The sequence below is a fragment of the Nematolebias whitei genome, chromosome 16 (genome assembly GCF_014905685.2).
Source record: "Nematolebias whitei isolate Nwh7 chromosome 16, NemWhi1, whole genome shotgun sequence".
Taxonomy (NCBI): domain Eukaryota; kingdom Metazoa; phylum Chordata; class Actinopteri; order Cyprinodontiformes; family Rivulidae; genus Nematolebias; species Nematolebias whitei.
In genome coordinates, this window is record NC_056513.1 from 28,637,383 (window position 1) to 28,647,909 (window position 10,527).

General features: G+C 37.6%; 1 protein-coding gene across 1 annotated transcript in view; it reads left to right on the forward strand.

Annotated features, from left to right (window-relative positions):
* nr3c2 (nuclear receptor subfamily 3, group C, member 2) overlaps nt 1–10,527 on the forward strand; it is a 182,747-nt gene that overhangs the window by 62,695 nt on the left and 109,525 nt on the right. Inside the window, exon 3 of the mRNA XM_037689957.1 lies at nt 6,095–6,222. Coding sequence (XP_037545885.1) covers nt 6,095–6,222 — 128 coding nt within the window. The remainder of the gene's footprint in view (nt 1–6,094; nt 6,223–10,527) is intronic.

Sequence of the window (10,527 nt, forward strand, 5' to 3'; positions counted from 1 at the left end):
TGAAACACCTAATCTCCAAATTAAGGGTGAAGCTCGTTTTTTTTTTTCAGAAAAAAATCACGTTTCTCCCAAGCACTCGGAAGCTTTTGATCACAGCCACTTTTTTTTTACCAGTACTTGACTATGGCGATGTTGTTTATATGTGTGCTTCAAACAGTTGTCTACAGTCATTGAATCCAGTGTACCACTGTGCATTAAGATTGATCACTGGTTATAGCTATCACTGTGATCTCAATTTTAAAACCAGTATGTCTTCCCTGAATAACATGCGACGTGTGCATTGGATGACTTTGGTTTAAAAGTCTCTTACTGGCATGCTTCTACACTATTTTGTACTTTTATTTGAAGAATGGACACTAGTTATGCCTTACACTCTAAGGACGGTATGCACCTTTATGTTGCTTGTGTGCAAACAGAAAAGGACAAGAAAGCTTTTAGCTTTTCTGCCCCTTCAGCTTGGAATGCCTTGCAAGCTGAATTAAAACTGACAGAACTTGTTACATTGAGTGTTTTTTGCAAACTTTTAAAAACCGACAAAGGATATCTTCTCAACAGTGCCAGTGTTTTAGATCTTAAACCAACATTGTTTTAAATTATTATTTATTACAATTATTGCCCTTTACTGTTATATTGTATGTTTTTATATATTTCTGAAGTCCTATTCTAATCTTGTTACTTGTCTTGTTTTTATGACGTGCGCTGCTGCCTAGTCTTGGCCAGGTCACGCTTGTGAAAGACGTCTTGGTCTCAATGGGTTTTTAATCTGGTTAAATGGTAAAATGATAAATGGACTGTACTTGTATAGCGCCTTTCTATCTTATAGAGATACTCAAAGCACTTTACACTACAATCTGTGTCCTCATTTACCCATTCATACAGCACTTCATACAGATTCATACAGATCTAGTAGAGTGCTGTATGAATGGGTAAATGAGGACACAGACTGTAGTGTAAAGCGCTTTGAGTATCTCGATAAGATAGAAAGGCGCTATATAAGTACAGTCCATTTCACTCTACTAGATCTCTACAAAGCTAATGGAAGAAATCATTCTAAAGAGACTAATCAGTACTTTATCACATTCATACACTGATGGGACACATATCAGAGGCAATGAGGGGTTCAGTGTCTTGCCCAGAGACACTTGGGCATGTGACTGCTTGTGGATTCGAACCCCCAACTCTTGCATTGGAGGACGACTGCTTTAACCACTCGGCCACAGCCGCCCAAAATAAATAAAGGTTTAATAATATAAATAAAAATAAGACACAACTACTCATTAAAATCTTTTTGGGAAAAAACTTTGTTTTGTAATTATAATGAAAAAGTGCTTAAAGCAAATCTTACATGAACAGTCAACACCACTATGTACAAATTAATAATGACGGGGTAGAGGCAGGCAATATAGTAAAAACATTTTCTTAAATGAGCAGATTTTCATAACTTTAGATCACGATTACTTTAGTGTGTTATTACATACTCGTCTGACAGGACACAGTTGTAAGATCACTGTGGAAAAGTCAATGTGTTTGAGAGAGGTGGGACTTGGAAGGAAATCCAAACGTTGTCCCATAACTGCAAGTGTGGGCAGGGAACCAGACTGGAAAATAACCTGAAAAGAACAACAACATAAAGTTGTTTTGCTGTCAAACTTATTTGTCCTTTGCCATTTTTTTATTTTCAATTTACAATATTATTTACACAACATATTCATCTGGAGAGAGGAAACTGGATGAGTGTTACTGCAGTCATGAAATGTTTCGAAATGTAAAAAAACCCAATAAAAGTCATACAATATGATGAGAGTCATATAAAGTCATGTGTGAGGGGATGGGAGGAATATGAGGATAGAGTTCAGGGAGGTGGCACAGATTAATGTTGTCAGTAGGTCTGTACATGGATAGCGGTTAGTACTGACTGTTACCGCTCTTCTGTGATGTGTGGCTCGAGAATGCATCTGGACAAAACACATCAAATGTGTGAAAACTGGAGCAGATGAACTCACTATACTGTACTTTGTGTTTGTACAGCATTAAGTGATCACAAATTCCCTTGACTGTAAGATTTCTATGAAAGAAGTTGTCTCCTGTCTTGATTTACTGAAGAGAGAATCACATGAGTATAACAGGTTAACTGCAAAAAGTATAGAATAATGTTATTTACTGACTAAATGTACTACCTTTACATTTTACTTGCTTTCCTCTAGGCTCCCTATTACTGTTTTCTCTTTTTATTCCTCTCTGGAACGTTGATGTACTCTTATTTGTTCATTTTTTGCTCTTATTTATTGTTCCTCATGTTCTTGTATATTCCTCTTCTTCACAGTCCCTTTCAGATAGATGCTTTTTTTTTCTAGTTTCTTTTATTGGTAATACTGATAAGTATTTAACTATTCAGCTTTAAACATCCTGTCACTTTTGGGAGGAGAGGGAGAGAAGGAGTGGGAACTAAAGTGGTTAAAATATAGTAATCCCCTTTACCTCTCATAGTTTAAGAAAAGTTATGGACTATAGCTTTATATACTTTATATACTATACTGCTCATATCATCACAGCACCGGTATCCCACATCTTTAACCTGTCCATAAGCCAAAACTCCATTCCAGATGCTTGGAAAACAGCCTTTGTTCTACCTTTGCTGAAGGGAGGTGACCCCACCTCACTGAACAACTATCGGCCAATCTCTAAACTCTGCATTTTAGCCAAGGTTCTAGAAAAACTGATAAACTCTCAAATCAAAAAGTATTTGGACACATTTAACATCTTACCTCGCCTTCAATCTGGTTTCAGGAAACAACACAGCATGACTGCTTCACTGAAGGTTCTTAATGACGTTGTTGAAGCACTGGATGCTAAAGAGTATTGTGCTGCACTTTTCTTACACCTGTCTAAAGCTTTTGACACTGTGGATCATAACATATTGTGTCATAAGCTCTCAGAAATTGGTTTCTCAGACCACACAATTGGTTGGTTCTCTAACTATCTCTTAGATCGGAGGCAATATGTTCAACATAATGGTACTTCCTCCAGTTATTTAACAGTCAACTTTGGTGTACCACAAGGCTCAGTCTTAGGACCCACCCTCTTTACCATCTACATGGGTAATGTAGATCAGAGCATCCTTGATGCATCCTTAGTTGTAACTTGTTTAACTTGTCATTTAACTTGTTTATTGTCAAGTTAAAATGGTAGCTAAGGTTTTCCAGCCTTTGCAATCTATTTTTGACATTATCCAGTCAGATTTGCTCCATCTCACGCTTGTCCTAAATGCCGACAAAACCAAAGGGATGCTGTTTTCAAACAGGAAGTCAGTCCCAGCAGTTCTTTCTTTGATAGGGGCTGAGATGGGGTAGAGGCAGGGCAGCTGACCCAGGACCCAAAAGTCCCAAGGCTCGATCCCCAGTCATTGCACATCTTGTGGTGTCTCTGAGCAGCACACCTTATCCCCATTTGCTCCCTGGGCACTTTCAATAGCTGCCCACTGCACCACCTGGGGGTGGATGGGTTAAATGCAGAGAGCCAATTTCACCATCGTATGGGAACATGCAATGATGATAATGCATAATACATTTTTATGTTATTTTGGAAATGGTGTTCTTATTGAGTTTGTCGATTCCTATAAATATATGGGTATCTTGGTCGATTCACATCTCTTTTTTTTTAAGCTCCACGTGGAAAACCTTGTAAGGAAACTGAAAGTTAAATTGGGTTTCTTTTTCAGAAATAGATCCTGTGTAACTCTGAATGCTAGGAAACGCCTTGTATCTGTGACTTTCCTTCCCTCCATTGATTACGGTGACATTATTTACATGAATGCTCCTACAAGCACCCTGCTGATGTTGAATTCTGTCTATCATGGTGTACTATGATCCATAACTGGCTATGATTATCGTACCCACCATTGCACCCTGTATTCACTGGTTAACAGGACATCATTAACTTCACGTAGACTCTCTCACTGGTACATTTTCATCTTTAAATCACTTCTTGGTCTGCTGCCTTCATACATCTCCTCCTACATGTCTCTGCGTGAGTGCAGCTACAGCGTGCGCTCTCAGGACATTATTACCTGCAGTGTTCCCTCAGTGAGGACTGAACTTGGCAAAAGGGCCTTCTCCTACTCCGCTCCTGTTCCTTGGAATATGTTGTAAAAAGATCTGAAACTCTTGACCTTGACCTCTACAAATGGCTTCAAACATTTGCTAAGTTCATGGGAAAAGCCAATGCAGACATGTTCCTGTTTTTAGTTTTCTACATCACTTTACAATGTAGTTTTTTTTTTGTTTCATTTTTTAAATATAATTTTCTTTCATTTATTTTTCTCAATTTATTTATGATTGTCTACTGTTGTCATCTTTCTTTGTTTGAAACAGGTCTCACTTGATGAGTCCTCGAGCCTCAATGAGATCAAACTGTATTAAAAAAAGTTAAAAGAATTGAGTTGCTTTTTTTTATCATTTTGATTGTTTAAAAAAATTTTTTTTGATTGTAATTATAATTATTTCATTTCAAACATACATTAATAATGCAGGCGCAATGTTAAGGGGTTGGGCAACCAGCAGGGCTCCTTACTGGTTGGGGGCCTCAGGCGGTTTTCTACCTTTGCCTATATGTTAAGTTCGGCTCTGGTTCTGATTGTATTTGAGTGTGAAGGTGCTGTACCCCTTGACTGCTAGTACCCTGGAGGAAGCGGGTGCATGTATATGTGTGCGCACGCAAGGCAGAAAGGTGAGGCAAGTTGAGGAACGAGAGCTTGGCAGCTGGTTTGATGAAAAATGTACAGAGAATGTTAACCAGACAATCACCTTGCATGTTATTCATTAAGGTGGGAGTGAGGTAATTAGCACAGAAAAGAAGGAGGAAACTGAGGCCACTTTTGACGTTTTGATACAAAGTGTTCTCTTGTACTTTTCTCCCTTTGTACTCTTTGTGTGTATATTTTGTGTGTGAGCATGGTGGGGAAATGATTTACCAGAATATAATTTAGCATGTGTATATCAAACTGTAAATACACAAAGCTTTTAGTTTATTAAGAAATTGTCTAAAGAATACAGTACTTAGAAGAGGAAGACTGAGCATAATTTACAGGGACTGATTGAATTGGCTTCAATAATTGTAATCGCAACATTGCAACTTTCTGGAGGGACTAAATAAAAAGCCATCAAACATTTAAAGCATGATGTAGCAAAACAAAATATAGCCTGGTGAGTATGTACTTGCCTGATTTGGTTCTAGCACTTACCTGGTACATTCTAGGTACTTACCCGATACACACTACAGTATATGAGTACCAGGTAAGCAAGGTACAAAATAGGTATATTTTGGGCTGTGTTGTGTACTGTATTGCTACTTAGCATAAAATATGGGGCATGTTAGTTCATACAGTACTGGTAACTTTCCTTCCCATGAAGACACCATTACAAGTTTAAAAGCATCACATATCTGCGAAAAAGAAGAAGAAAGAAACAGTTTATATTTTAGATCATTTTATTGTGAGCTTTGCCAAAAGATCCAACTTGTGATTCTTGTTGCATTTAGAAAATACAGCGAATGCTTCATATTTGAATTCTGAAGCAGAAAGTAAAAAGTTATATGTTGGCAATGATGCCTTTTTCAAGTCTTTTTTATTTCTGAGTAAATCAAAACAAGATGCTGATTTACTCACCGTACAGTCAGTACACATAATGATCATTTTGGTTACGATCTGCTGTGGTTTTTGTAATTTTAATGTACAAATGAACAGGTTTTCAGTAACTCAAGTTTTATGCTAAAAAATGCACACATGGTTTGGATTTTCTGTTTAGGTTGGACATCCAGGTCAGCCTCTCTCTGCTTATTGGATTTAAATAATCTCCTCCATAATTCTGTCAGTGTCATCTCTGGAAGACCAGCAGATCCATAAATCAGTGCTCTCCTGGTCGACAGACGCCTTTCTGGCTGGCCACATTGTGCTGCTACTATCAGCAGGTTGTAAAAATTAGTTTATCATCGTTCATCAATTATGTAAAGGGGCAGTCAGGACAGGATTTGATGTTGACTGTTTAAAATGTGTTATTTGTCATCCAGTCTGAAAACTTTTGTGTTTGTCCTTTGTTAGCTCACCACTCAGACAACCGTCCTCAACAGCCAAAGTATGTCTGGTTTGTGGGGACGAGGCATCGGGGTGTCACTACGGTGTCGTGACCTGTGGAAGCTGTAAGGTCTTCTTCAAAAGAGCTGTGGAAGGTAAAGTATTGTGCCATGTTCACCATGTCGCTGTCGCTATCATTGCTCACTTCCTGTCAGCCAGAATGGCTTTACACACCAGGGTGCATGGGTAAGAAATGAGGAATTTCAACAAACATCACCACCAGCAGTCTGAACATTGTGCTTAGTTAATAAAACATCAAGTTACAACATACATTCCCCAATGGGTTGTACACAACCGTAACAAAACAATGAAGGCACACACTCCTTGTTTCTGACAGTTGTACAAATTAAGGGAATGTGAAGGATTATTTAAAAAACTAATTTTAAATCTTTAGTTGCACTATTTAGTTTATGAAGAACTAGGTTTCTTTATTTAATTTTCTTACAGATTAGGTATGCTTTTTTGGGGGGGCACTATAGCTCTGCTGTAAATCATAAAACTTGACTTACAGCAAGATACAATAAAGATGATTATGTTGCTGCACTTTTTCACAGTTTGCATGTTCCTGTTTATCAGAGATATCTGTGTTGTGATGACAGTGGTTCATATTTTTTTCACAGTGAGTCTATATGATTTATTTTTTTATCAAAGTCATTTTTTATTGTTTATTTTTTTCATATTAATAACACGCAACATAAAAAATAAAACTAAACAAACAAACAAACGAAAGAACCCCTACCACCTTACCCCTCCCATTCTGGATCGGCTAAACAGGCACAGATATATTTACACAAGCACTGACATACTTTCAATATAAACCAGAAATGGTCGCCAAGTGTCCCAAAATTTTCCAACAGATCCCCTCACAGTGTATTTGATCTTTTTCAAGTGAATATGACACGTAACTTCTCTTATCCAGTGATCTTATAGGGGTATATAGGGGCAGGGGCCGAGCTGATGTAGAGGTAGAACAGCTGACTTGGGACCAGAAAGTCGCAGTTCGACTCCCCGCCACACATGCCGTGGTGTCCCTGGGCAAGACGCCAAATCCCAAATTTCTCCACATGTGCCTACATAGCTGCCCACTGCTCCACCTGGGTGTATCTCACATGTGATGGGTTAAGTGCAGAGAACCAATTTTGCCATTGTATGGAAACGCACAATGATGACAACTAGGCCTGTCACGATAACAAATTTTGCTGGATGATTAATTGTCTCAGAAATTATTTTAATGTTTGAAATTTGACAATAATTAGTAATTATTGTCCAATTTAATTAGAAATGTTGGTTAATTTGTTTTGAGTGTAGTACTTTTTTGACGGTATGTAAGACAGTTTGAACCGAATGATGGATAGTGAGGGAGCGAGCAGCGTGTATCTTTAAGAAAAATGGGAGGGAGGCCCCTTGACATGACATGGGCTGTCTCTATTTGGTTCTCAAAATGGCACACGCTCTGTGTGGTTTGACCTCCTTAGCATAAAGTTTTCCACACAAAGCTTTTAATAAAAAAGTCAGTAAATAAGTTCTCAGCTTCTTTTTGCAGAGAAAAACAACTTTTTACATGATGGCACAGGTTTTAACAGTGAATTTTGGAACTTCGACAAGACAGAGATTTTTTTCCCCGAGGTCGGCCTGTTAGCTTAGCTCGTAGCTTAGCTTCTCAGCTTAGCTGCTTTTAACAATCCAAAAACACAATTTTGGATGGTTAAAATAGATTTTAAAGAGAAAAGAGAAAGGGAGGGGGTCAGTGAAGAGTACCAAAGTTGAGCTTTTTGTCATCCAGTGTCTCCAGAAAGAGAGAGACATGAAGAAACAATAAAGTTGATAAATAAAAATGAGGTTGATAATTTTAATTTATCATGCAATTAATTAATTTGTTTATCGCGACAGGCCTAATGACAACACATAGCACTTTACTTACATATGCCAGGGGATGCAGATCCTTCCATCTGCATAAAAGAAGTCTCCTGGCTAGGAGAGAGCCAAAAGTCATCACATCCTTTTTGTACTTGCTAAAGGATGCGTCCATAGGGGCAACTCTAAACAATGAAATTAATGGTGACGGGTAGAGTTTTTCCACATATTCCAGAGAACGTATCAAAAATAGATTGCCAATAGGTCTGCAGCTTTAGACAAGTTCAGAATGTGTGTAAGAGGAGATGTTTACAGTGGTTACATGCAGCATCCAGGGCAGTTTTTATGCTGGACTATTTGTCTTTGGACCATTGTAGACAGTGCACCACCTTGAATTGAATTACAGCATGTCTCAGACAGATTGAGGATGAGTAAATGTTCTGAATGATCTTTCGCCAGATTGAGTCTGATATGGATTCCTCCAAGTCTGTTTCCCATTCCAGTTTAAGAGAGTCCAAGCTGGTCTCATGGTATGAACTGAGCTGTGTTTCGATATCAAATGTCAATACGTCTCTGCTGTAAATCATAAAAAGTCTTACAGCAAGATATAATAAAGGAGATTATGTTGCTGCACCTTTTCACTGTTTGCATGTTCCTGTTTATCAGGGATATCTATGTTGTGAAGACGGTGGTTCATATTATTGTCACAGTGAGTCAATATGATTTTAAAAGAATAGTTCAAATCTTTGAAATGGACATTTGTGAGAAAGTTATGAACAATTAATATATTTAGTATTGCAGTGTTCAGCCTACTCAGGTTGAGGAGGGGGAAAAGTAATAATTTTGACAGAATGGACAAGCTAATGGCTAGTCTGAGCTAGACCAAAGTGGATTGTTGGTGTCTTAATACATCTTCAGTCATTTTTCATAACGGTTTATACAAAAGCTTTAATATAAACTATTACACATCTGCAAGTTTTAAATTACACAGATATTTCATCTGGAATATTAGTATAGTTTGGCTAAAATTAAATTATATTACTTCAAACTGAAACCGACATTCAAAATCACAAACAGAAGCTTTCTGCAGCAGGTAAGATATTAAATGTTCATAACTTTTACACATAACCCCAATTCACAGTTTCACAGTGCCTTTGGGTGAGAACCCAATTTTCAGAAACTTTTAGAGTGATGTTGTTTTTCCTCTTATCTTCATATTTGGGCAGAAACTTTGAATTTCCAAAAACACATTTTCAGGAAATGAGAAAAAAAATAATTTCAGCCCAATCAACGGTGGTCACAAGTTCTGAAACTTTTCTTGACACTTTTTTTATTTGGTTTGCTGATAAAAATAAATAAAAAAAGTGTGAGGGGGGTGACCACTTGAGTTGATTTTTGCAAAACATAATTTTATTTTTATTTTTTTAAAGAAAATAAATATAAGATTTTTCTCAGAAATCAACTGTACGAAATGTTTTTAATTGTTCTATCATGTTTTGAATAATTAATAATTAATCAACTACTTCAATACAGTAGTCCCTCACTACTTCGCTGTTCGTATTTTGCGGACTCGCTCTATCGCAGTTTTTCAAAATAAGATTGGACATGACGCACAATTGGCTGATTGATGGATGAGCTGCATGATCAGCATGGAATTTTTATTTAAAATAAATTATTTTAATTTATTTAGCACCTGCTGCATCTGTGTGCAGCCCACACTGCAGGAGAAGCTTCCTCCTACAACGTGTCATATCGCCACTCTGCAGCGAAGTGGGCGTGGCCAAGAGCGCTGGCAGATGGCAGAGAGCAGCTGGAGGCAGAGAGCTGAGTTCATGACATGCTGTGCTCTTTTAAAGCATTTAGAGTTTAGAAACATTGTTTATAATATTGCATAAATAGAATTACAAGGAATGCAACAGCTGAAACCATTGTCTTGCATACGTCTGTGTGGTGGTTCTTGAAGCACTGATTACAGCTGCAGTCCACTCTTTGTGAATCTCCACCACATTTTGGAATGGGTTTTGTTTCACAGTTCTCTCCAGGGTGCAGTTATCCCTATTGCTTGTACACTTTTTTTCTACCACATCTTTTCCTTCCCTTCTCCTCTCTATTAATGTGCTTGGACACAGAGCTCTGTGAACAGCCAGCCTCTTTAGCATGACCTTGTGTCTTGCCCTCTTTGTACAAGGTGTCTTTTGGACAACTGTCAAGTCAGCAGTCTTCCCCATGATTGTGTAGCCTACAGAACTAGACAGAGACCATTTAAAGGCCTTTGCAGGTGTTTTGAGTTAATTAGCTGATTAGAGTGTGGCACCAGGTGTCTTCAGTATTGAACCTTTTCACAATATTCTAATTTTCTGAGATACTGGATTTGGGGTTTTCATTAGTTGTCAGTTATAATCATCAACATTAAAAGAAATAAACATTTGAAATATATATATGAATGTGTGTAATGAATGAATATAATATACATGTTTCACTTTTTAAACGGAATTACTGAAATAAATCAACTTTTTCATGATATTTTAATTTTATGACCAGCACCT